The sequence below is a fragment of the Vulpes vulpes genome, chromosome 2, assembly GCF_048418805.1.
Source record: "Vulpes vulpes isolate BD-2025 chromosome 2, VulVul3, whole genome shotgun sequence".
In the NCBI taxonomy this organism is placed as follows: domain Eukaryota; kingdom Metazoa; phylum Chordata; class Mammalia; order Carnivora; family Canidae; genus Vulpes; species Vulpes vulpes.
The window spans coordinates 26,424,185-26,451,411 of NC_132781.1; the positions used below are offsets into that span (position 1 = coordinate 26,424,185).

The 27,227-nt window shown below is 49.6% G+C and overlaps 2 protein-coding genes across 4 annotated transcripts in view; one reads left to right on the forward strand and one right to left on the reverse strand.

Annotated features, from left to right (window-relative positions):
- ABCC3 (ATP binding cassette subfamily C member 3) overlaps nucleotides 1-10,906 on the forward strand; it is a 44,207-nt gene extending 33,301 nt beyond the window's left edge. For all 3 annotated transcript variants that reach the window (XM_025995918.2, XM_072747478.1, XM_072747479.1), the window contains 6 exons: nucleotides 39-140; nucleotides 3,256-3,402; nucleotides 3,565-3,723; nucleotides 4,335-4,501; nucleotides 7,372-7,566; nucleotides 10,110-10,906. In XM_025995918.2, coding sequence (XP_025851703.2) covers nucleotides 39-140; nucleotides 3,256-3,402; nucleotides 3,565-3,723; nucleotides 4,335-4,501; nucleotides 7,372-7,566; nucleotides 10,110-10,218 — 879 coding nt within the window. In that variant the 3' untranslated portion in view covers nucleotides 10,219-10,906. The remainder of the gene's footprint in view (nucleotides 1-38; nucleotides 141-3,255; nucleotides 3,403-3,564; nucleotides 3,724-4,334; nucleotides 4,502-7,371; nucleotides 7,567-10,109) is intronic.
- A 1,264-nt stretch (nucleotides 10,907-12,170) lies between these two features.
- Nucleotides 12,171-24,829, reverse strand: ANKRD40 (ankyrin repeat domain 40). Its single transcript, XM_025995919.2, has 5 exons — nucleotides 24,588-24,829; nucleotides 19,616-19,764; nucleotides 18,486-18,968; nucleotides 15,563-15,744; nucleotides 12,171-14,668 (listed from the first exon to the last, which is right to left on the reverse strand). The coding sequence occupies exons 1-5, from the start codon at nucleotides 24,719-24,721 to the stop codon at nucleotides 14,522-14,524; spliced, it is 1,095 nt and encodes a 364-aa protein (XP_025851704.2). The 5' UTR covers nucleotides 24,722-24,829; the 3' UTR covers nucleotides 12,171-14,521.
- Nucleotides 24,830-27,227: the final 2,398 nt, after the last annotated feature.

Sequence of the window (27,227 nt, forward strand, 5' to 3'; positions counted from 1 at the left end):
GGAGACCACCATATCCATGACCCAGTCCCTTTGGCCAGATAACATTGACTCTGAACTGGATGATCCGAATGATGTCAGACTTGGAGTCTAACATTGTGGCTGTGGAGAGAGTCAAGGAGTACTCCAAGACGGAGACCGAGGTGAGTACTGGCATGAGCCTGGGGCAGGGTGATTCTGGAATAGCTGGATGGGGAAGGGTGCTTAGTGATCCATCCTCCCCGTGTTCCAAGGCCAGCTCTTCATTTGGGGGGACTCTTCATTCATCCATCCATCCACTTAACCCTTAGTGAGCATTAGCCAGAGAGGTCTGTGCCAGGAGGCATAGAGGGTCCAGAGTTGAGCAAGGCAGGGTCTATCCTCAAGCAGATTCTGATGTCATGGGTGAGGTAAGACAGGGCTGTGCCCTGGAACACCAGAGCTCTGGGGTTATGCATCCAAAGAAAGCAAATGAGGGCGAATCATTCAGCTAGGGTGATCAGGAGGGTGAGAATTCCAGCCAAAGATCAGCCTGGTCAAAGGAGCAGGGGTGGGGTAGCATGCTCTTAGTTGGGGAAAGGGAGTATCCCCCAGTGAGGGAGGCGGTGTAGACTTTTGTGCACTTCTTCCCATGGTCACACCCAGACCTCTTCAAGCCTAGAAGCTGCACCATCTCTGAGGTCGCAAGTCAAGCTTTCAGACCACCCTTCCCAGGCCTCCTGGCTCATGTGCCCCAAACCATCTGCTATCCCAGAACTTTTGCCCCAGTCCCGTGACCTACCTTTGTCCCTTCGTCCACTAGCTCATCCAGCCTGGATTCTGTGCTTCACTTTTGTCAATGCTCCTGATTCCTTACCCTCCCCTCTCTCACTGGTCAAAACCCCTCCCTGGCGAGCCCCTCTGTCTACCTTCTGCATGCCAGGACCCAGCAGCTAAGACACGGCTGGAGAAAAATCACTGATTTTGCTTCAAGTTTATGACCATACCCCACCCCTGGGTATTCTCCTTTTGCTTTGCCGCTTCCAGAAAGATCTGTTTTGAACCTTCTTTCCTCAAACCTCACATCCCCTCCCCTTTGCTCAGCCGTGGACCTTGCTTAACTTGCCAGTGAGAAAACCGGGTATCAGTGATAAACTCCCTCAATCTCCCTGCCTCCAGACTTTCAACTGCCCATGTGGCCCATTCACCTCCTTCCTTCCTCTTTTAGCAGGAAGCATCCCTCCTCCGATCAAAACCCACCCCTTCAGACTTCACCTCCCTGCCTTCACCTCCCTAAGGACACCTTCTGCTCCTACAGCCTCCTCTATGTGGTGGATGATTCCCATCCATGGACAAACATTAAGCTCTCGTAGCTTCCATTCTAGACACACAAACCAACCTCCCTTCCCCCTATATCCTACCACCCCCGTTCTCTGCTCTCCTTTGTCACAAAGCTTGTTTTAAAACCCACACACTCTCCCCACTTCCCTATCACCCTTTATCACATCTGCCTCCTGCAGTCTGGTTTCTGGCCCTGTCACTCTACTGATGATCTGCTGGGTTCCAAACCCAGGGGACAGTTTTCTGTTCTCATCTAATTCAATCTCTCAGCAACATTCAGATAAAATGACTCCTGCCTTCTTCTTGGAAGGGCCTCCCTCCTGACTTCTGTGACCCAGGATCAGTCTCCATTGAGCCCCTAGCCTGCCTGTTCCTCCCAGTCTGGCCTCTCCTGCCCCCACGCCACTCCTCAGCTTCCCCTTGCTTTTCCAGGACATCTCCTATCACCTCCCTCACCCCCCACTGTCTGAGATCTTCAAACTCACCCTCTTTGTGTCTAGAGTTTCCATTTCCCTTTGTCCATACACATGATCCTGTCTCCAGAGCCTGAGAAGTTCTGCCCCCAACCCCACTGTCCATTCTTTTGACACCTGCTCGAGAGAATGGTCTATACGGATTGCTTTGCTTTTTGAGCTGTGACAGTCTGGCTTCTCCTGTGTCAAAGCAGGGCTGGCCTCATGCCACCTGCACAGTCACATAGGTCCCCACACTTAGAAAGGCCTTATACTTGGTTTAATATTCTGCTGTCACCAATTGGACATTCTTAATTATTGAACAAGAGACCCCACATTTTCAGTTTACACCGGGCCTCCCAAAGCCTCCCAAGGTGTAGCTGTTCCTGTCTCAAAGCCACCATCATCTTAGGCCCAATTTATTTTAAGACTAACCTCCTCACTAGCTTCCCTGGTTTTCATCATCCCCTCCCCCTTCTCCTCATAGCTGCCGGGGGGATCCTTTAAAAACACATCAAGTCATGTCATTGCTCATTGCTCTGTGCACAGCCCTCTGATGTCTGCACCTTAGAATAAAAATACCTATAAAAAAAAATCTTATGGGCAGCCCTGGTGGCTCCACAGTTTAACACCACCTTCGGCTCAGGGCGTGGTCCTGGAGACCCAGGATCGAGTCCCATGTCGGGCTCCCTGCATGGAGCCTGCTTCTCCCTCTGCCTGTGTCTCTGCCTCTGTCTCTGTGTGCCCCTCATTAATTAAAAAAAAAAAAAAAAAAAAACAAAACAACAACAACAAAAAAAACATAGTCCTTAAAATGGCCTGCAGAATCCTTCATGATGGGGTCACCCATTGTCTGTCTCCTACCAGTCAGCTTTGTCCTAGGGCTCCAGAACACACCTGGGCAGGCACTTGTACTTTCTGTTCCCCCTGCCTGACATGCCCTTCCCCCCAGATATTTACTTGGCTTGTTGCCTCACCACCTTTGGGTCTTTATTTAAATATCACCTCCTCCAGGAAGCCTTCCCTGGTCATCCTGTACTTCTACAACACTAAGCATTTCTCAGCACTCATCACTTGCTTATATGATGTAGATTTACTTATTGGTTGATGGTATGTACCACCATCACCTCTGCCCACATTCAGTGTAAGCCTTACGGGGGCAAATACTTTGTCTTCTTCACAGATATGATCAGTACCTGTCACAGTAGCCACTCAGTGGATGGCTAAAGAGGGAGCTAGGGCGGGCAGGGAGGGGCAGGGAGGAGCTCCGAGGAGAGAGTGGGAGAGGCCAGGATAGGTAAGGTTTCAGAGCTCTGTAGGGAATAAAGCCAGAGAGAGAAAGGATTCTTTGAGCCATAAGGATGGGCCGCAGGGACTCTCCTCCAGGGCCCCTGATGGATGAGGATGGAGGGGGCCTCAGGAGAGAGGCAGACAGGAAATGGGGAGGGGGCCAGGCTGGGGAAGGGGTGCCACCCTGATGCAGACCCATCCATCCCCTGCGGGCCAGGCCCCCTGGGTGGTGGAGGGCAGCCGCCCTCCGGCAGGCTGGCCCCTGCAGGGCGAGGTGGAGTTCCGCAACTACTCCGTGCGCTACCGGCCTGGCCTGGAGCTCGTGCTGAAGAAGCTGAGTCTGCACGTGCACGGGGGTGAGAAGGTGCGTGAGACGTGGGTTTGTGGGTGGGAGTGGACGTAGGCTATGGACTAGCAGGTGCGGCAGCCCAGATGTCTGGGAGCCTTAGAGATCCATCCTCCCCCCACCCCCCTCAGTGACTCCTCCCAACCCCCGCCCCCCCATGTCCCCCCTCACTCCCTCCAGGTGGGGATCGTGGGCCGCACGGGGGCCGGCAAATCGTCCATGACCCTCTGCCTGTTCCGTATCCTGGAGGCGGCCGAGGGTGAAATCCGCATCGATGGCCTCAATGTGGCAGACATCGGCCTCCACGACCTGCGTTCTCAGCTGACCATCATTCCCCAGGTGGGAGCCTGACATGGACCTGCCCCGCTGCCCAACAGCCCTGGGGGGCAGGCCCAGCTCTGCTCTGTTGCTGGGGGTCCAGACCTGGGACTTGTGACCCGAAGAGTCCCACAACAGGTGCAGAGCCACAGAGCAGCCAGCCACCTCTCACGGATCCAATAGGGTCAGACGTGTCCTGGCCCAATCAGCCTCTGCCCTCCAACCACCTGGGCCACCGGTTGAGACCCAGATCACAGGATCCTTCTAGCACCCCACCCTCTGGGACACTCTGTCCTGGTCTCCTTGCTCCACAGTTTGGAATTGCATATCACTTTTTCTGGTTCCTCTGGGTTGTTGTTTTTTTTTTTTTTTTTTTTTTTTTTTGCTGACTGGACACTCTGGAGTCAGATTAGCGGCTCCGCTTTCTGCTTTGACAGAGGACTTTGTGATTGGCAAAGCTGAGGTTTATCACCTTCCCACAGGCATTTATCTGGCTGCTGCCTCCCTCCTGGAGGGCTGGGGACAGAATGGGAGTGCTGCCACCTAATCCCTTGCTTTTTCCCTGGCCCTGGGGCCCATGGCTCCTCATGGGGCCTGAGCTCCCCTCTGCTGAGGCCTTGTCATGTCCCCAGGACCCCATCCTGTTCTCTGCGTCCCTGCGTATGAACCTGGACCCCTTTGGGTATTACTCAGAGGAAGATCTATGGCGAGCCCTGGAGCTATCCCACCTGCACACCTTTGTGAGCTCACAGCCGGCGGGCCTGGACTTCCAGTGCTCCGAGGGAGGGGAGAATCTCAGGTAAGGGAGCTGGGATTGGGGGATGTCAGGAACAGCACCCTGAGGAGCTAGAGGATCTAGCATCAAATGACACAGAGTCATTTGAGGCCAGCCCCCTCCGGCCCTCCCTACTCCCATCTCAGCTTGGGTGTGCTTAGTGGGGGTCTTTTCGTATTGAACATATTCTGTGTGCCAGGCATGGTGCACTATCTCAGTGACTCCTCACACAAGCCCTAGATTTGGTGATCGTCCCATTTTGCAGATGAGGAAACTGAGGCAGAACCAAAGTCACCTAGCTGGGAGAAGGTATGCCTGGGATTAGAATCAGGTCTGGGAGATTCCAAAGCCCTATTCGGTCCTGTCCTGTGAGGTTGTCAGTGCTATGCTTGGCCTGGGGTGGGGGGAGTCTGTACTCAAACTGTGGATCAGGTAAGAGGCAATCTCTCATGCGTTGGGGAGATCACAGATATTTCCCAAGATGGCTCTGCAATCTCATCTGTAGCTTAGGAGTGAGCAAAGTGAGCTCTCCAAGCCCTTCTTCACTCTCTTATAGCCCCAGTGTTATATCCCCAGCTCCTGGGCTGTGCAATAGGGAGGGCCAGAAGTTATATCTTACTAAGTCTAAAGGCTTAAGATTCCCCTGGCTGTGTTAGCTGTGTGACTTGGGGCAAGTTGCTTAACCTCTCTGTTGTGCTTCTCCGTTCACTTTAAAAGGGGGACAGCAGGATCCCTGGGTGGGGCAGCGGTTTGGCGCCTGCCTTTGGCCCAGGGCGCGATCCTGGAGACCCGGGATCGAATCCCATGTCGGGCTCCCGGTGCATGGAGCCTGCTTCTCCCTCTGCCTATGTCTCTGCCTCTCTCTCTCTCTCTCTCTCTCTCTCTCTCTGTGACTATCATAAATAAATAAAAATTTAAAAAAATCAATAAAAAAAGGGGGACAGCAACAGCCCCCTACCTCTTTGCATTAAATAGTTTATTTAATTACACGTATGTCATTAAATTTTTTTCCAGTAGCCATATTAAAAAGGAAAAAGAGGGCAGCCCGGGTGGCTCAGTGATTTAGCACTGCCTTCAGTCCGGGGTGTGATCCTGGAGATCCGGGATCGAGTCCCGTGTCGGGCTCCCTGCATGAAGCCTGCTTCTCCCTCTACCTGTGTCTCTGCTTCTCTCTCTCACTCTCTGTGTCTCTCATGAATAAATAAATAAAATCTTTTTTAAAAAAAGCAGGTGAAATAAATTTGAATAGTGTACCTATTTTATTTATCCCAATATATCTAAAATATTATCATCTCTACAAGTAATTGATATAAAATTATTAGGGATATTTTGCTTTTTTTTCACACTAAGTTTGAACTCTCGTGTGTATTTTCACATTTACTGTACATCCTTATTTAGACTAGCCGCATTTCAAGTGTTCAGTAGCCACATGTGGCCAGTGGCTATCGTTGGGACAGAGCAGTCTTTAGGTCATAATGATGAAATAGAAAGCACTTAGCCTGGATACACTCCTGTTATATTTAGCTATTCTTATTTGTATTATTCTGCTCAGTCCACACCCATGGACTCTCTCCAGACCTCAGAAGCAAAAACAAAAACCTTTACATTTGCTCAGCACTTAATAGTGTTCAAAGCACTTTGGCATCCACTATCCTGTTTAATCTTTGCTGCAGTCCTGTGGGCCAGAAATGAGGCTCTGAAGTATAAAATTATTGCCCAAAGCTGCTCAACTAGCAAGGGGAGGGGCAGGGGTTCAGAGAGTGGGGGTCTTTGCCTCCAACCCTTCCTCACTGCATCACAGCCTGGTGGGTGGACACCCCTGCCCCTACTCTGGCCCCAAGGCAGTCCTGGGATTCTGAGTATGCCCATCAGCTGGATTTCACTTATAGAGCCATGTTGGGGTGGTTCCTGACCCTGTACCCCGTAGCTGATTTTGCTCCATCTTCCTACCCCTGTTTGCTATCAGCACCTATCCTAGAGCATTCCCTCCATCCCCACATCTGCCAGGGTCTGAAATGGGGCAGCTCTCCTCCTCCCTCACAAAGCTTGTAGCCACTTTAATAAGCATAACCTGCATCCTGTGCCAGTCCTACCATAAATCAGCCTCGAGTTCTAGCTGGAGGCTCACTTCGCTGCCAAAACCTTCATTAGCTGCGGGAATGGGCCAGGGAGAGAGCCTGGCCTTCACTTGGGCTATGGTGACTCACCCCTTTGGGAAAGGCTGAGGTATTTGTCCTTGGGTGTGGGGGTACAGCTCTGTGGTTGGGAACACAGCCTTGCTTGGTTCACTAGCTCTGGCTTCCAAGGCAAGGGGTTGACGGTATGCACCCCACCTCCCCTCCACTTCCCCACTGACCAGACTTGGAATCCCCATGTCCTCCCTGCCCTGCCCCTTCCTGTTCCCACCACAGAGCCCTGTCCTGCATTCCCCCATGGGGCTGGGAAATGACTGTCTGAAGTAGTGATATTAAGCATATTAAGCGCAGCAAGACGGCCTAATGAGTGCAAATATCCATCAAGTTCCATTTAGGTGTGTACTTTCTAGAGTGTACATGACTGATAGGGTAAAGCAGAGAAGCATCACAGAACTAGTTGAGGAGTGAGGACAGGGAAAATGGAGAAAGAGGAGGCCTGGGGTGCCAGAGACAGACTGGATTTCACAGTGTTGTTGAGCACTGGCTCCACCCCAGACCCTCATCATCCGGTGGGGTCCAGACATCGATGACTCCATGTTCTGGGAGGACTGCGTTGAGGCAGAAATGGGAGGAGTTAGAGAGCCAGTCTGGGGCCATTGGGAAGGCATGGAGACAAAAGCAGTCCAGGGAGCAAGGCCTGGGCTGGGGGTGGGGCGGGTGGGGGTACCCAGCTCGAGATGCCTGCCTTCCCCCTTCCAGCGTGGGCCAGCGCCAGCTCGTATGCCTGGCCCGAGCCCTGCTCCGCAAGAGCCGAATCCTGGTTTTAGACGAGGCCACGGCAGCCATCGACCTGGAGACTGACAACTTCATCCAGGCCACCATCCGCACCCAGTTCGAGAGCTGCACAGTGCTGACCATCGCACACCGGCTCAACACCATCATGGACTACACCAGGTGGGACACCAGACCCCGCCAGCGGGGGGCCTGGTGGGGCTATCTAGGCTACCAGAAAGGGGCAGGCAGGTTAAGGTGATCCGGACACAGGAGAGCTCGTGGGATTGTCTAGGGCATGGGGGGCAGTGCAGGACTTCCCAAGTTATGGCTAACGGGTAGGAGAGAGTGGAGTCATTTGCACACAGGGGGCACAGTGACATTTTCTGAGACACAAGGTGACACTTGCAGGTCACCAGCATGTAGGGAAGGGGCACGCTGGGGCTCTCTAGGCATTGTGAATTGTGCCCCGGCCACCTCCCTCCAGCCTTCTGCGAATGCTGTGACGTGGAACTGGGTCCTTTGTGACAAAACACTCACTCCCTGAGCACTGATGCTTAGAGCACCCACACGGCCATCCCTTCGTTTGTACCTTGCTCTCACAGTCTGGGCTGGGTGTATAGATGAGGAAGCCACTGAAAGAAGTGTGTGATGCTCAGGTCCCTGCCTTGGTGGGCTGGACCCTGATCGCACCGTGTGGAGCAGTGCTCTGAGGTGAGAGAGCAGAGGGCTGAGTCCCAGGCCCCGCAGCCGCTGGCTGCCATATGACCTCAGCCAATGTGCCGAACCTCTCTTGGGGTGGTTGTAAAGAGTCAATGAAATGAAGTGTTTCGAGTGCAGGTGATCCTGGGAAGTGTTTGTTTGCTCCCCAGCCCCTTTCTGTAATGCTCTCTGGCACCAGTTCTTCATCTAAGGATTAGGGAAGGGGCCTTGCCCTTGAGATCTTATGCCTTCCCTAGGGAGGCGGCCACTCAGCCCAAAGGAAAATCTGGGACCGATTCCCTCATTGTGTCCAATGTTAAGGTGTGGTGCCAGAGGACAGGTGAGGGCCTGGGTGGCTCCGAAGCCTCACTGAAGTGACCTGGTGCTGGCCTGGCAGACTGGCCCCTTCAGGGACGTGGGAGCTCAAAGGAGTGATGAGAAGGAAGTTGCAGCCAATCTGTTGAAGGAGTGTGGCAGGAGCACATCTCATCAGGCCATCATTCACAAAATAAACACCTACGGGCCTGGGGACATGGGGAGGATGCCGTGGACAGGGCAATGGGGGAGACCTTGCCCCTGTCTTAGAAGTGTCCCCATGCAGACCCCAGGGACTTGGGAACCACGCTGAGAATGCCCGATGCTGCCATCTGTCTGTTCCAGCCCTACCCCAGCACCCCACTAGACAAGAGAGGGTGGACAGGAGGTGCTAGGCCCTGCATCCAGAAAAGGGACAAGGATGGGCTGAGAGGATCATTTCCCAGGCTAACTGAACGTGATGTTTGCCAGCAGCCCCGAGGGTAGAAGGCTCAAACCAACCTTGGGGGCTGGGAGTTCATTCATTCTAGTGGGACCAGTGGAAATTAATCAGATCATCATGCTATTGGACGTATTAGTAGAGCCTGCAGGAAGGAAGCAGGGGTCCATGTGTGTAGACCAGAGGAAGCCAGTCCACACTGGGCAGCGGGGACACTATCTCTCCTAAGAAAAGGAAGTACTAGCCAGGCCCTAAAGGACGAATAAGAGCTGGGGAGTGGGTGAGGAAATGGGATACGGATGCAAATTTCAGGCAAAGGATGCAACACATGCAAAGGCCCTGAGGTAGGAGGGCACGTGAGACTGGAGTACAAAGGATGAAGGGGGCAGTAGAACCAAAATGAGGAGAGAGAGGGACAGGCCCTACTATGCTGCACTTTGAGGACTGTGGTAAAGCAGCCAGTCCTTACCCTAAGAACAGTGAGAAGCCACTGAAGGGAGGAGAGGCCATCTTCTGGGCTCCAGTTCAGGCAGTGGCCAGGCAGAGATGTGCAGAGACACACACCTCCCCAGGACACGTTCCCAGGAGCCCTGGAGGTAAGGAAACAGAGTACGGCCACCTCCTCCCATCAAAGGGGCATCTCATCTCCCCTGGCACAGGAGAGCCCTTTCCGCTCCTGCCTTACCCTGGGAGCCAGGCTGGTGACTCTGCCCCAGGGGCACTCTGTGCTTAATTGGCAGGGGATTCGAATCCCAGGCCCAGGCCTGACTGTGTGTGTGTGTGTGTGTGTGTGTGTAGATCCATCCATCAGCAGCAACCAGATTTGCAGCCAAAGTCCCAGATTCCAGTGTCAGGCCTCCCAGCAGCCTGCTTTCCTGCCGTGTGCCTTTGTGAGTTGGCACAAAGCAGATGGAAGCGCACAGGGCCCAGCGCACAGGCCCGTGGCTCCCTGGGCACAGTCCTGTGACCCCGGTGAGGGAAGGGCTCATTAGGAAAGGTTTTCAGAGCCCCGACTAGCAGAGATGAATAGGAACCTTGTGTTTGATCCCAGAAACCGCCTCATCTGCCAGGAGAGCAAACGGAACGGCTAAAATAACCAGCCTTGCAAGCGTGCACATGTGGCAGAGCGGCTGTATTGGGTGGGTCGCCTGAAGTAGGAGGGTTGGCATGTCACCGCTGGGTCTGAGCAGTCAGTACCCAGAAGGGAGGGGTGGAGTAGAAGGCCAGGTCTAGGTTGATGGAAATCTGACCACTTCTTTTCTTTGGCTAGGGTCCTTGTCCTGGACAAAGGGATGATAGCTGAATTTGATTCTCCAGCCAACCTCATTGCAGCCAGAGGCATCTTCTACAGGATGGCCAGAGACGCTGGACTTGCCTAAAATACATTCCTGGGACTTCCTCCTAGCCACCCATCCTCAGGAAAGAGGACGACACCAAGCACATCTGCAGGATGGACCTGATGACAGATGCGGGGACATTTGTTGGATTTTTGCCTTCAGGCACAGCTAGTTTAAGGCAGAGCCCAGACTGCTGCCTGGGTCTCCTGATTCCCAAGTTAGTGTTATTTCCACACTGTGCTGTTTTCAATCATTTCATGGAGTGACCTTTCTACTCTGTATGATTTTTCATATTTTCTACTCTGAAGTCGTTGGGGTTTTGTTTTTTTTTTTTTTTAAATAAAGCTTTTTCCTCCTGGAACAGCAGACTGCCAGGTCAGGCCGTCCTCAGGAACAGAGTCCTGTACTCTGGGGTGCTGGCCTGAATCCATTAAAAACGGGGCACTGATGAAATCAAGCTATGTGGTCAACAATACATATAGCCCGACGTAGCCTCTCTCTGCCTGTTCACAAGGTTTGGGGTTAGGACCTTTGGGGGAGGCAGGGAGAGAGGTAGAAGTGGACTTTATACACATCCACATGGCTGGAATTATCTGAAAACTTCAGACTCGAGAGCTTTTGGCTAGAAAAATTGTCTTCACAGCCAAAATTCACTGGGTAATTGCCAGTACTTCCTGCTCTGCTGTGCAGATACTGTAAAAAGGCGAGAAATAAAGCCCTTGAAATTTGATTCGAGGCCTCCTGGGAAGGCTGCTGTGAGCACCTTCACAGTTTATGTCGTCCCTCAGACCTCCACGCCTGCTTCTCCAGTGGCTGAGATGAGCAGGGTGCTTCCTTTCCTTGCTTCTTTAGAAGTCTATTCCAGACAGGTCCCCACCACCAGTGAGGCCTCCGAGCCATTCATCTTTCTCAGTCTGGCCAAAGCTCGATGTGGGAACAAAGAGGGGCCCAGGGGCCACCCCCCACCCTGCAAGTCCAGGCTGGTAAACACATCTTGAGGGGGTTAATTAAATTTCTTGTTGAGCAAGCCAAAACAATGCTCATTTTCTGCAGGTCAGAGTCCATCTGGCACAAGGCCTTACATTTGGGATGGATCTCTCCTCTTTGTTACCTTAGAAGTTTTCTGATCTCTGACTCTCTCACTTCCTTGACCTTTCTGCTCGATGTGATGGGACTAGTGGGAGAGGATGGTTTGTCTTTCTTCCCTAAATGGTTTGTGGTAGGTGCAGAGATGGCTCCTTTGATCTGGTTTTCCTCTACGTATTGGGTCAGCCTGTGCTGCGGGACCATTTGTTAAAGGTTAATCACATTTTTTTTTGGCAGCCTGTTTCTGCCCAGGATGTTTATGAGTGTATGGAAGAAGACTTCCATCCTTGTGATAAAGCGAGTATGAAAGCACAAATGCCCAAATTATTCTGCTTCTCCTTGGTGCTAAGAAAAGGTCTCTGCTGTGCTCCCTGATTTATTAGGCCAATTTGGCATGACGTCTGCTTTGTGAGGCTCCGGCCGCCCTAAACCAACAGAAACGCAGATTCATTCGGCATCGTGCTCGGCTGAAGATCTGAAGGTGCAAGGCTGTATGTATTTCCTCTTCTGCCTCGGGAGTTTGCTTCTGAGCTCATAGAGGCCCTGACAGGTGCTGACAGCCCAAAGGAAAGGCTCAGTTGCATAAAGTAAATAGGATAATCAAAAACTGTGGTTAATAGAGGATGACCTCCATCTAACTGGCTCAGCTCCTCCAGGGAAATGAAGCTGACTGCTGTGAGCCAGGAGAAAAGGCACTGCACAACATATCTGTCTCTAGGTGCCAAGTGACAGGGCCTGAGAACCCAGCAGCCACAGGACAGAGGTGCCTCAGGTGGGGGCAACGGTCCCTTCTATTTTTTCCTCCAGAGCACTACGTCCCTTGGGCTGTCCAGGAATCTGAAAACTGCACCCCCCACCAAGGTTAGAAGGGCAGTACTGCTTAGGAGCCAAAATTAAAGGATATGGGCTCAGTCTGTTAATATTTTATTTTAATGATACTTGTTATGAACAGTCGGCAATGCACAAGGAATAAAGTCTTCAGTGAATGTTTACACATAGTGTGAACACATGCTTTAAATATGCAGTGGAGGAGGGGTGAATTCACAGTTAACAAAGCTAAAAAAAAAGTCCTTGTTATAAATTACACAAAGCATATAAAAATATTTCTCTGAATGCATAGATTAAGACTTTAAACTCACCTACCATCAACTGTGCAGTCTCATCCCACCGCCAGACGCAGGAGTCAGTTGACCACAGAAGACTTTTTAAAGGAGAAGAGAGGCCAGCGGAGGGCTCAGCCCCCACCGGAGCCACCAAGCCCCACCCTTGCCCTCACCTTCAGTAGGGTCTCCCTGTCTCCCTTGCTAACCTCTGTTTCTAAGCCCGGCAAATGCCCTGGAGCTACTCCTCCCGTAGGACCGCCTCCGGGCAGGGACCTCCACTGCTTCTGAGTCTCTAATTGATCTAGATGGCTAGAAGAGTTTAACCCCAGTGATTTACACATAAATTAATACTGGACTTATTTCCTTCAGGATGGAACTAGCCTTCATGTTATCAGTAGGTTATTAACTTTTTCCAAAGGGAAGGAAAAAAGGTTAGTGTGTTTAGGTAAACTAGCTTCTGGTTGCTTGAAACACAAGGGAGGTTTCCTCTTCAAAGCCTTTCAGAGAAGGGATGATAAGTAACCTTTCCTCGGTGATGCCAATACCATGCAAGGGTAAGTCACCATCGGGTAATTGGTGGAGGATGGTGAAGTCACAGAACAGAGTGACTCCAGGAAGTTGGCCTTGAAAACACCTCCACCTCAGCTCAGCACTGAGGCAACCGCAGGAGGCCATTAGCTTAGCACAACATTCTCTTCCGTTGACGCCTTCTGTGTGTTCTCGCTCCATCGGTTGCAGTGTTCCAATAAAATTAACACAGTTAGGAAGTTAAGTCTCTTTGGAAACTATAGGCACTATGGGGAAAACGCTTCTTAAGACAGCAGGGATGCTCTTCAACAGCTGGCTTCGAACCCCTGCCCTCCTGTTCGTCTAAGTGTGCTCGTTCTTATTTCTAAAGTTAAGCTGTTTATTTCAACAAGACAGTGGCTCCTCTAACATTAATGACACCGAGGAAAAGGAAAAGAATTCTTGAATGCACTCTTTAAAAAAAAAAAAAAAACTCGTAGGCCAGGCTCAAGAGTCTTCATCAGGTGTCTTCCTGAACAAAGCCTGGTAAGCTCACAACTGACTTTGTGAAGTGGACCTGTGGTGGTGGTGGTGGGGAAATACTTTGTTTACAAAAGCAACAGATTTCAGGATTGTGTAAAAATCCTGATAATTTCAAAATAACCTTTATCTTTGATATAAAAATAAAGATGCTAACTCCCTTAGGTCAGGTTTCCCACAATAACCTTAAAAACAGCAACAGGCTCGGTTTCAAAAAATGCTCTTCATTTCTGGTGGGAAATGAAAGTGGAGAATACGGACCTGGTGATGTTTGTGCTCTTCTCAGACAGTGTGATGAAAACATGGAGAGGACAGGAACCACTTCAGAGATTGAAAGGAAAAAAAAGAAAAAAAAGGAAAAAAAAAAAAAATAGCAGTTGTTCTTCTGGAAAGCATCAGAGAGCCCTCTAGTGGCCACATAGTTAATGCAGCGATGACTGTCCAGGCAATGGTGGACTAGAGAAGCCGGTGAGCACTCAAAAAAGGATTAAAGGGGTAGCGGGGGTAGGGGCAGCTCTTTTGGTTAACAGCGGACTTACAACTAGGTAACTGTATTCTTAAATACTTTGAACCTGAGTAACGTGTATAAATATGTTATGTGAAACTTCACAGCCACTAGTCACACAAAAAGTCTCTGCCCGGTACCTGCGCTTTCCCCAGTTTCCTCTGCAACCGGCCCAGGGTGCAGAGGCACAAGGGTGCACCACCCATAGAGCAGGCCCAGGCCCGCCCTGCAGGTGCACTGGCCACAGGCGTGGCTGTAAGAGGCCTGCTCTGCTCTCTCTCATCTGCTGGGACCACTCACTTACTCGGGGCACATGAGACAGGGGATTCAGAACTGCCAGCTTCTGCCTCTCCAGACCACTTCTCAGCTGTTTGCAGCTTCAAGCAATCGGTTTATTGTGCACCAAGAGGCTTGGAGGAGTGGCACCGCTGCTGGGGGGTGGGGTGGGTGTCAGGGGCTTCCTACCTTGGCAGAACCATGTTAGTGTACACTACAAGGTGGCACCGGGGCCCTCCCGGGAGCCCAAGGCATTCAGATCCATGGCTTGGCCTTGGCCCAGAGGTGCTGCACACTGTCACAGTACTCAGCGATAGTCCCCACTGTGTCAGTAAGTCAGTTTGGAAGCCCTCCTGTTGTAGCAAGGTCTTTCAGTCAGTGTGGATGCAGCATTTCTGAACAGAAAATTGTTTTCACTTATCATTAGAACCAGTTCCAGCTCCTGAAAGTCTTGGAGTCGAGCGACATCTTTGTCCTAAAACAAAATAGATTAAACAGATTAGGAGTCATCACTTGTCTCTGTGTGTTTGGTGTGTTGTGTCCATACCAGTATCTCAGCTCATTTTAAAGCCCCAAAGGCGGCTTACTAGTATAAGGAGCAAGAGTAGGAAGAGGAGGAGGGGGAGGAGGAGGAAGAGGAGGGGAAAGGGAGAGGTGGGAGGACAGAGAGGAAGGAAGAGGAAGAGGGGGAGGAGGAAGAGAAAGGGGAGAAATGGGGAAGGAGAAGGGAGGAGAGGGGAGGAGAGGGAGATGGGGGAAGGAGGAGGGGAGGAGGCAAAGGAAGTGGGGGACGAGGGTGGGGGGAAGAGGAGGAAGAAGAGGAAGGAGAAGAAGACCCCTATGGCACAATGTCACTGAGAGTATAGATAGTGCAGGAAGTTCCCCAGGGGTGTGAGTTGGGTCGGCAGGGCGCAGGAGCCCTTAACAGCAGCTGCCCTAGGATAAGCACCCCCCGAAGTGAGAGGCCATTTAGATCAGTTTTCCCAGGTGCCCTGAAAAACCACAGATGTTGGCAGGCCCACACATGTATCCATGTGGGTTTGCCCTATAATTTAACCAGGTTCTTAATATCTGCTGGTACACTAAGTAATCCTTACATGTCACTACACAAACAACCAAAAATAGGTACATGTGAGTGGCAGCTCAGGAAATTCTCTCGGGCACCTACAACTTTCAAAAATGTCATGTCCGAGTAGACCTAGTAGAGGGAAAGAAAAGCTCAGTGATAGTGTCTGGAAAACCACCCTTTGCTCCTTTTCTGGTCTCTTTTCAGTTCTCAACTATGATTCATACAGCTAAGGAGGAAACTGGCTATTTTCCAAAATGCAAAAAAGCTACCAACCACACATGCTTAACAGACCGTTCTTACCTTTCTTACCAGGGTATTGGGTAACTTTCTGATCTTCTCCACTTGGTCTGGATTAACCCCCAGCTCACAGCAGCTCACTCTGAGCAATTCTTGATAGGTGAGCTCCTGCCGGTCCAGTTCAATTTCAATGAAATCATTTTCTCGAAGAGATGGGTTCTGAATCCTCACCTTGAGTACCAGCTCTAGAAAAAAGGAGAGAGAAATGCTAATGGATGGTTCCTACACAGTCAGCCAATGTAATTTAAGATCTTTTCCAGAAGATGATCATACATAATCATGCCCTGTGCCGAAGGCTGTACCTCTCAATGAGAAAACCCAGCTCCTTCAGTGGGGGTGAGCTCAACCCCATTTCTGGCTCTGCCAGCGGCTTCCTGCACTGTCTTCCCTATGGCAAAGACAGGGTTCACAGAATAAAAGGGGGTTGTGTAAGGGCAGGGGCTGGGAGAGACAACCATCCAGTGTGTAGAAGGACAATTTGCTTCTGCTGCTGGAGCTGACATAAAGGCACACGAATGGATTTGAGAATCAAACCACACATGAGCAGGGAATGGGAAGAGAGCTGAAGAAAAGGCACACATAAGATATGGGAGAGGAGTGACTCTATGAGAACGTAATGACTGTGACTCTAAGTGCATTTATGAAAGATGAACCTCCTGGCAGTAAATACAGTGAGAGAGCAGAAAGATAACTTACTAGTATGAAAAAGACACTCTAGGGCAGCCCTGGTGGCTCAGCGGTTTAGCGTTGCTTCAGCCCAGGGCCTGATCCTGGAGACCCGGGATCGAGTCCCATGTCAGGCTCCCTGTGTGGAACCTGCTTCTCCTCCCTCTGCCTGTGTCTCTGCCTCTCTCTCTCTCTCTGTGTCTCTCATGAATAAATAAAATCTTAAAAAAGAAAAGAAAAGAAAAGAAAAAAACAGTCTATGATCTGAATGCAGGATACCTCAACACGGAAGCAATCTGTGCACTTCATTCAGGGTCTGGGATCTAAGCAGTCTGCCCCTAAATTCTGAGCCTGGCTGCCAAGATGGCCCAAGCTAAGTGCCTAGGTGGGTTTGGTGGTTCTGTTTTGCTCCTTATGTACAAGTCCCTCATAGCATGCCTAGGCCACTGTCACCAGCGTCTAGAGTAGCAGGTCCTTCAAACCAGAAAAGGACGAAGTGACTTATGTGGAAAAAGTGAAGGTAAGACTGGCCTGTATCTTGTGGTGTCTGATAGAATTGGAGGTATCTGGATGAACTTATGTCTTTTAATATTTTTATAAAGATAGATACAGGACAAAAAAAATAAAAATAAAAAATAAAAAATAAAAAAAAGATAGATACAGGACGCCTAAATGGCTCAACAGTTGAGCATCTGCCTTTGGCTCAGTGAGCCCGGGAGCTGGAATCGAATCTCACATGGGGCTCCCTGCATGGAGCCCGCTTCTCCCTCTGCCTATGTCTCTGCCTCTCTCTCTCTCTCTCTCTCTCTCTGTGTCTCTCGTGAATAAATACATAAATAAATAAAATCTTAAAAAAAAAAGATAAATAGATACCGAAATGTAGGGAAAAGTGTATATATGAATGTGCATGTATGTTTGTTTGCTTTTTTCTTCCTTTCTTTCCTGGCTCTGTCCTCCATGTAGACCTAGAAGACATGACACACCTGGACTTTAAGTGTACCCAGTGTCCAGATCCTAGTACCTGAACACCACTCTCATCTGAAAGAACAGGACTTCTTAGAGAAATGGCTGACTCCAGGGCTGGGGCGAGGGAGGTAACAGTAGGAGCCTGGACCCTCTTCCTGGATTAGAAAGTCAGGAAATGCTCCAAGAATGATGGGACACGTCCAAGCGACATGGGAAGTGGCTTGAAGGGGTTCCCTCTGGACAGATCTGGCATAATTTGAACATCAAGATAATGACAGTAATGCGGGTGCCTGGGGGGCTCAGTTGGTTAAGTCTTCAGCTCAGGTCAAGATCCCAGGGTCCTGGAATCGAGCCTTGCATTAGGCTTTCTGCTCAGCAGGGGAGTCTGCTTCTCCCTCTCCCTCTCTCCCGGCTGTGTTCTCTCACTCATGCTCTCTTTCAGATAAATAAATAAAATCTTAAAAAAAAAAAGATAAAGATAATAATGCATTATAACCTAATGTAAAGAATCTATGAGGGGCACCTGGGTGGCTCAGTGGTTGGCTAGGATCAAGTCCCGCATTGGGCTCCTCAGAGGGAGCTTGTTTCTCCCTCTGCACCTCTCTGTGTGTCTCTCATGAATAAACAAAATCTTAAAAAAAAAAAAAATCTACAAGAATCTACAAGTTCATACTGATATACATGGAGGAGAAGGAGAAGGGGAGGCCCCTGTTTACAGTAGAATACCAACTAGTATATAGAGAAAAGTGATAGAGGATCATATTCTACACAATACCTGGACTGGACTCTTCAAAACTAGAGGTCCAAAATTATAGAGAAAGGCTGAGAAACCTTCCAGGTGAAAGGAGAAGGGAACAATAGGATAGCTAAATGCAACGGGTAACCCCAGGAGGGGCTGGGGGCTGGGGGCAGGAGGCAGGGGTAGAGGCAGTGCAGAGAGCACCATGGAGACAACTGACAATATCTAAAAATGGCCTGGATTGGAGAATGGTATTATAGCAAGGTTACATTTCCTAAATTTGATCATTGGACTGTGGTTATGTAAGAGAGACCATCCTTGTTCTTAGGAAATATACACTTAACTATTTCAAAGCAAAAGGGCAAAAAGTAAACAATTTGTGAATCAAAGAGAGCTCCTCATACAAGTCTTGCAAAATTTCTGTAAGATTGTGAATAGATTTCTGTACATAAATAAATCCCACCCTACCGACACTACCCAACACCCTCCTCCCCACCACCACCCAGGAGGTACAGCAGGAAACCTCTGGACAGCCGCAGACTGCAGCAGGCTTACCTTGCATGTTAAATGGAAATGCCCCTGTGAAGAAGAATGGCTGGAATGCTGGCATCGGGCCTGTGTAGGTCCCATTTTGAGGCTCCAGAGACACTGGCGGCTTGGACGGGACAGAAGAGAACAGCGAGCGGCTCTGACTCACTGGTGGCTGACAGACAGGACCCGGTTTTGTGCTTTCTGGTGTTCTGAGTATGGCAGAGGGGGCAGACACATCCCGGTTCTGAACCAGAGCCAAAGAGGTGTGGTCCCGTGGAAAGGCCCCCGCCGGGGGAGCCTCCCCCGTGGGGAGCAATGGAGGAGAGCCATCTGCAGGGGGTGATGCCGGCGGTGTGGAGGGGCCCCCATTCTGTAGCTGGCCTGGATCCTCTGCCGCAGGGGTGTAGATAAAAGGGAAGGCTGGGTTGGCCAAGTAGTTGGGAACAAAGGGCAGTTCTGACTCCTTCTTTAGCTGGGGGAGGCAGTCGGCACCATCGTCTTCTTCCACTTACAAAGAAGAGAACACAGAGCATTTACACGGCCCTTTAAAGATCACCCAGAAAAGAGTGTCTTGTGAAAGCTAGTGTTCTTTGGTATATGACATATTTTGTTCAGTGTTCACTGCCTCTTCAAATCAGAAGAGAAAGGACTGTTTCATCAAAGTTTGTGATTACCATTTTTGCCACCTTAAGTCTCACAGATTAAAAATATAAAACCTGAAAATGCCCACCTGCCTGGAAACCACATGGAATTACTGTCTTGGCACAGTAATATTACTTTTGCTTTTAAAAATGTATTTGTATCATAAAGAAATAAAGAAAAAATAAAGAAAAATAAATTTTAAAAAATGTATTTGTGGTTTGACTGCCATCAAGAGTGTAGCCAGTAGGGGGCCTGGATGGCTCAGTCGGTTCAGCGTCTGCCTTGGGCTGAGGTCATAATCCGGGAGTCCTGGAATCGAGTCCCATATGGGGCTCCCTGCTCAGTGGGGAGTCTACTCCTTCCTCTGCCCTCCCCTTAATCATGCTCTCTCACTCTCACTCTCTCAAATAAATAAATAAAATCTTAAAGAAAAAAAAAGAACACAGCCAATAATACTGCAAGTCTGAAATTAGTTTGACAAAATCAAAAGTTGCCCCCAAACACAGACTCACCTCCCATGATCTTCCTAATTTCCCTCCTTGATGTCAGTTGGACTGGCATTTCTCCTTTTGTTGTAAGAATCTCTTTGTCAGCTCCTGATTGTAGTAAGTAAGAGACCACCTGACCATGATTGCGTTTACATGCCCAGTGTAAACAGGTCCTGTCCGCAGAAAAGAAAAAAAAAAGAAAAACAGAGTTAACCAAGGAGAGGTGGTTTGGGATTTCAAATTCCATATGCTAGTCAAGAAATATACGCAAGCCCATTAAGAGTTCAGCCAGAACCAGGAAGCCAGGCTGGCAACCTCAGCTTTTCTTTTCAGAAAGCAGATGATCAAAATATTTAGTATGCTTGAAATTTATTTCTAAATTTCTTTCCAGGCCCTTGGGAAAAACCAATTTATTCAAGGTGCTTTTGTTTCAATGGCTTCCAGGGGGCTTCACTGGCCAGCTACCTCTACTGGTACTGCTGAGTGGTTTTCCATCAGTAATGTTCATTAGATTGTCCCAGTCTCCTTAAAATGTTTTTATTTTTAGAGTGCCACATTCCTTTTCAGGAACAATAGTAACTTGCTCCATATGCATCAAATGACACGCGAAGATTAAATATCATCAGGCTAATAATCATCTACAGCTTGCTCTGCTGCTGAAATTATTATTGCTATAGTAGATATTCTCAGATGAATCTCAGTTGCTCACTCTTTGCCTTTTCTTTCCTTCACACACACACACACATACACACACAAGGTTTTGAAATTTCCATTTTTGAAAAAGTTGGCTCCTCTAGTCCCTCCAGAAGGCTCATCTGCTTAAGCGTAAGGCACGGCACACAGACTTTAATTCCTAAGGCGCTTGAAAAATGTACATCAATGACCAAAATTTTCAAGAACAAGCTCTTCTAACATATTAGACTCATTTAAGTAAAACTAATTATTTACTATTGTATACATAGGAAGGAATTATGTGCACTCTGAAGGGCTATTATTTTAACACTGCATAGCAATGTAATTAGCATGCTGGTTAAAAACTCCATCTTAACAGAAATGAAAGGATTCAAAGTTACTAAATTCATCCCCAGTTGCCAAAGCTGAACCATTATTGTAGAAGGAAAGTATTTTTCCCCTCTGTTCTGAAATGTCCTCACTCATCAATTCTCTAACGGAGGTAGTATCTTCAGTTTATGGTCAAACACAATATAGTAAAGAACAGAATGATGTGTTCAGTACTGAGGGATAGGTCACCAACCTGGAAGTCTTAACTATCCAGAAAGTTCATTTGGTTCCAAGGAGACGTCGATTTGCCCTGGCCTCCTAAACATTTCTGACTTACAGAAAGCGAGCCTGTCTGGCTGGCTGGGAACCACTCCACTGATACTTCAGAGTGATATTCCACACTATTATTCATTAGAATTAGGTTACCCGGGTACCTTTAAGGTAAACTGTATGAAGAAAAGATTGCCAATTTGGGAGAAATAAGAGGCTTGATCTCAATTTCTGAAATACAAGCTCACGAAGATAAGGAAGTGTCTGCTTGGACATATAGGTACTGAATCGCTGAACAAATGAACCAAGAACAAGGTGGACATTGCTCAGAGTGGAAGGATCCAAACATCCTTGATTGTGGGCAAACTGCAGCTGAGAGAGAGACAGAGCGAAAGAGTACGTGTGTGTGTGTGTGTGTGTGTGTGTATCTGTGGCACAGGCTTGAAAAGTGAATAATTATAATGATAAGCTAGCATTCAAAAATGAATGGATCATGATGAGAAAAGTATGTTCCCTTTTGGAAATAAAGTACTCACTCGCTGGTAGTAAATCACTTGTTCATGATAAGCTTGAGACTGAAGAAGGTAATTTACTGCCAGCGGGTCTGAGACACTCTGGGAAAACCAACTAGCTAAAGCATCACCATGTAAAGTGGGGTTAAGTCAACACGGAATGATCTCCACAACCCCACGCCCTGAGTGATCATCATTTACAGCCCAGACCTGTGTGGCTCTGGGCAGCCATAACTCAGCCAGGAAGCATTTTCAACTTCTTCACCAGCCATTATACTTGTTTCTTAAAGCCAAGGGGTTTGCACACACTTGAATTACAACTGATGTGGGAATTCTATCTCTGAACTTCAACTCTTCAGGCTTTAAATTTGCAATCAGTATATCCAGTTAGCCTTGGGAAGTATTTCAGACCAGAGGCACTGGGTATCATTCATCAGTGCTGAAATTGTGGTTATTGAGCAACTACAGATTGAAAGCAGTAACCATTCCGCTTATCTATGCTAGAGATTAAATTTGAGGGTAACCTTTGTATCCCATTAGCTAGCGCACTGCTTAATAATAATAATAATTAACACAGATATGATGCTTTTTTACACGGGGGACACTGTTCTAAAGGCTTCACATACATTAACTCATTCAATCTCTGAAAAGCCCATGAGTTAATGTTATTTTCAATATTCCTCCCATTTTATGGAAGAGGAAACAGAGACAGTCAGTAAATAAATAAGCCAAACCAATAGTATGCCAGGTGGTGATTAAGCATTACACAGACAATAAAGCAAGGGAAGGGACTTGGGAATGCTAGAGGCAGGGCAGGGGCATGGTGCCATCTTAAATCAAGGGTCCAGGAAAGGCTCACCAACCTATCTACACTAAGACCTAAAGGAGGTGAGGGAGTAAAAGCATTTTAGACTTAAGAGGGAAGAAAAACCACGGAGGCCTTGAATCAGGATGGTGCCTGGTGTTCCAAGAAAAGCCAGGAGGCCAGGGGAGCAAGGAGGCAAACACAGAGATGAGACATAGGGGTAAGGAGGGAGAGCGGTAGGGACAGGAAGTAGAAACTCCAGTACTGCAGGCTTTTCCTCAGAGTGGGATGGTGACCACTAGAGGGTTCTGAGCAGAATGAAAGGATCCGACTTACGATTTATGTTTTATGTCAGGATCCCTCTGGTTGCTGTACTGAGAAGATTGCAGGGTGGAAGGGTAGAAGCAAGGAGACTAGTCGGGGGGCTGCAGCGAGAATCCAAGCAACAGGACGATGGTGGCTGTGTACCAGAGGTGTAGAGGTAGAGCTAATGAGAAGTGTTACGATTCTAACTACAGCTGTAGATGAGGCTGACAGAATTAGCTGACTGGCTGGATGTGGAATATGAGGGAGACAGGAGGCAAGGACACCATCAGGGCACCATCGGCTCTGGTCTGAGCACCCCAGATGCCGAGTTGAGTAGGCCTCAGAGGAGCAGGCCTGGGGCAATTAGGGGGATGAGGGGAGATCACGAATGCAAGCTTGAACCTCCAACATGAGGTGCCTAACAGACATCTTCTCCCATTGAGGAGAAGCCTCTTCAGGTTGCTTCAGATTCAACTTACAAATACCAAACACCTACTGCAACGTGGCAGGCATTGTGGTTAGGAAAGTAGGGTCTGGAGTCAGATGCTGGCTTCCTTTTCAGTAAATCCTATGACCTTGGGGAAATTACTTAATCTTGCCGGGCCTCGGTTTCCCCATCCATACAGCAGAGAGAGTAACATCTCTGTTCTTGAGTAGTTGTGAATGAGATAAGGCTCAGCTCTCAGAGCCTTGTTTATGTCAAGAGCAAACTCAATACATGTTAGCGATTCATACTATGCTTCTTCTCCTTCCTTGCTCACAACACTCTTCTCAAATGACTGGGAAATGAAGTTACCCAGGCAAGGTTGTATTAGCTAAAGCAGGGAAGGGTGAAGAACCTGCTGGAAAGACTGGACTCCTTCTACACAACACTGCCTCCCACTGCCAAAACAGTGAGTCACAGCTTGTAAACCACAGAGCAAGGCTCAGAAAAGGTACGCACAGAGCAGCAAGCTTGTTTGCAAACACTTTTAAGGAAAACAAAATCAAAAGGCAGCAGGCCACTGTTTCCTGGCCTTCTGGATAGCTATCTCGGCTGTTTTCCTTAGGAGGTAGGTAAGTCTACAAGCGAGTCAGGAAACCATGGTTGTGGTTCTGGTTAGCCTGTCCATAGCTGTGTGACCTTAGTTAGGGCAGGTTATTATTCTCTGCAGTTGGAGCCATCTCCGATGTCCCTCTCCATTCCAAAATGTAGGATTCCACTTTTAAAAAATAAAACCTTTCCAAACTCACTTTAAGCTAGCAAAAACAGGCCTAAGGTTAAGCACGACTTGGCTCAAATAAAACTCCAAAAATGAAGTGTGAAGAGGACAGAATAACACCACATTCGGTAACTTAACACTAAAAATTTGACCAGCACATCCGAAGATGGGGACTCCTTTAGTTGGGAAGGACTCAGTCTGCAGGCAAACATCGAGAGTCTGGATTCAAATTCTATATGTAAAATTGTAATAAGGAAATAAAGCAAAAACACTCCGGGGGACCGAGTAGGTCTGCCCTCCACAGGCAGCTGCAAATCACTGGTGCAGTGAGACCACAGAGAGAGAGACACAAGAGTGATGCGAGTGATTTTTTTTTTTCTTCCGGTCTTGGGAAAAGAAACCGTGCTAATTTATAAGATTCATAGTTGCTCGGTTGCTTAAATGCTTTTTTTTTTTTTTTTCTGCTGTGCACAGGTGTGTTCTCCAGAAGCTCCTACGGCAAAATAATTCAACCCCCGGAACTGGGGTGCGCGCCATACGAACGAGCGTGCGGGATCAATCGAATCGCAGCCGGCAGGGCTCCCTCCGGCCCGGCGAGCCAGCGGGGTGCGGAGAGGAGGGTGGCCAGGCCCGGCGGGGGGCGGGGGGTGGGGGGTGGGGGGCGCTGCCCCGGGAGGCCCACGTGGGCGGGGGCTGGGAGGGCCGCGCGGGCGGCGGCACCGCGCAGGGGGGCGGCGGGGAGGGGGAGCCCGGGCTGGCCTCGCGAGCGCAGGCCTCCGAGCCCCGGCGCCCGGCCACGCCTCCGCGGGCGTCCGCGGGCAGCGCCGGGCCTCGGCGGCAGGGGCGCCCCTCCCCCCGGCCCGCTGCTCTGACCTGGGCCTCCCCCGCTCCCCACTTACCAGCCGTTGACCTCATTTTGGGAGTTCACATCCACCCCGCTCTCCACCAGTTTCTGCACCTCCCGAATGTCCCCCAAGGCCGCGGCCTCCCGCAGCCTCTCCTGCTGCTCCTTCTGCTCTAGGAGCGCGCTCATCTTCCCCTCGGGCCCAGGCCCCCGCCCGGCCGCCCCGCCCCGCCCCGCCCCGGGCCCGTCAGCGCCGCCGCCGCCGCGGCCCGCTCCCCGCCATGCGGAGAGCGCGGGGCTCGCCCGCCCTGCTTGGCGCCCGGCCCGGGGCTGCTGCTCCCGCCCGCCGCCGCCGCCCCCCGGCTGCTCCCGGCCGCGGGCCCCAGCCTCCGCCCCGGCCGCGCCTCCTGCCGGCCGCCTCCGGGGGACCCAATTCGCAGTGACAACCCCGACCCAGATGGTTTCCGTTCCTACCCTGGGCCGCGGCGCCCGGCCGGCTGTTTATGTAACCGCCGCACCGACCGGCCCCGCCGTGATTCATGCGCTATTCTTAGCGCTGCCCGCCCCGCGGCTGGGGGAGGAGGGCGGCGCGCGGAGGGCACAGCCGGGCGGGGCGCCGGAGAAGCCTCATCCCTGCGCAGGCTGCTGGCCGAGGCCTCAAAGATAATAATAATAACAACAACAACAACAACAACAACTGGTGTTTTTCACCACCCAAGTCTGCTGGGCTCTTTTTCCCTATCTGAGCCGACTCCTGCCCAGCAGGATGGGGAAACGGCCTGAAAACGATGCTCCCAGCATCCGCCCGCAGTTGCGGAGACTTTACACTGCTCCTTCTTCTCTTGACAGTGCCGGGGACCATCGGCTTCGAATATCGCTGTTGTTTTACGGCTCATTTTAGAGAGGTCTTCTAATTATGGCTTTCAGGGAAATATTTATATTGTGCCTGGGAGTCTATAGGCTGTAATTTCCTACTGCTTGTACATGATTAAGGACTCTTCGTGAAGGCCATGTAAGGATAGAAGAGCGTAAAGAAAAGCACCCACGGAGGCGGTATATACACAGCATTTTGCCCGACTCCTGCATGACGACCTCAGAGCCTGGGCTGGCACTGGTTTGCGCCCCCCCCCCCCCACACACACACACCGTGGGAGGAAAACAGAATATTGTTTTGCTGAGCCCAGGTGCCTCGGAGAGATCTTCCAGTGCTGCACAGGATGGAACCTTGCAGATGGAGTCGGGAGGACTAAGGAAACCACCCTGGGGTGGATAGGAGAAAGGCCTGAACAAAGGGAGGAGATGAACTAGGAAGGGACGAATGTAGGCATGGACTTTTCATTTCCCTCTCTTGGGGCTGCCCAGGGTCTGCATGACAAGCATTTTTCTTGCTACTGTTTAAGAAAAACCCATGTCTGTTTATTCTGACACAGTCATTCGCACAGTACTCAGTGCACACCAGGTGGTGCCAACTATAAACCGACTGCGCACTTCCATTGACCCCCAAGCAAATTGGAACTCAGCTTGAGCTTACATTTTTATATGTCCCCCAATTTAAATTTTAATTCTCAGATCCAGCGTGATACTGCACCTGAGGCTGACGTGCTGCGCACTGGAATTGGGTCCTTTAACATAATTTGAGTGACACGGGAGTAGGTAGTGGCCTCTTTTTTAAAAAAGCAGTTTTAAAAAATTGGTAGTGACTGCACGACAAAGTCTGTGAAGCCTTCCTTAAAAGGATTACAGCGTGAGCCCTAAAATAACTGTTAAATCAGTGGATGTTAATATCTTCTTAAACTGGACCTCTGCTTATCTTTGACTCCAGTCTTTTTGTTATCCTCACATTAAAACACACACAAACAACAACAACAAAAGCTTTCTCTGCAAACAAAACCTCTAACCCTGGCCATAACTGAATGCAACCTGATGGCTATTCTTTTACCTCATTTGTTTATACTTCCTTTGGTCTCTAACTCACTGGGTATTATTCTAGGCACTATTCTAGTCACTGAAGGTGTTGCTGCAAACAAAAGTCCCTGATTTCAAAGAATACAGTCTGGCAGGGGAGAGAGGCAAACAATAGAAGGTGATAAGTATTACAATAGAAGTAGTACAGACATATGGCACAGTATTCGTGAGCATGAAGATTAAAACCAGACTGCATGGATTTGCATCCCAGCTTTTGGCACTCATATCTTCTTAGGTAAGTTACTTAACCTTTCTGTGCCTCAAATTCTGCATCTGCAAAATAGAAGTGATAATATTAGCACCTACTTTGCTGGGTTGTTCTACGGATTGAACGAATGTGTAAGGTCCGGACATGGGAAAGGCTCAATAGATCGTAGGTATGTGATGGCAAAGTCCAGTCAAGGAAGAGCCCCCAATAGACTGGGAAGGCAGTGTGATCATGAAGGATAACACCCAGGTCTCTGGCTGGGGAGATAATGGTGCCATTCACTGAGATTTGAGTCAAAGAAGGAAGAACAGGTTTCAAGTTTGGTGATGAATTCACTTTTGATTCTGCTGAGCTGAGCCTTCTGAAGACCTTTAATTAATTAATTGACTCATTGCCAGGTACTACGCTAAGTGTTGTACCTGGATTATCTCATTTAATTCTCCCAATGACCCCATGAGTTAGAACCATCGTTATTATCTGAGGCACAGAGAGGTAACTTGCCCAACACCATACAGCTTAGTT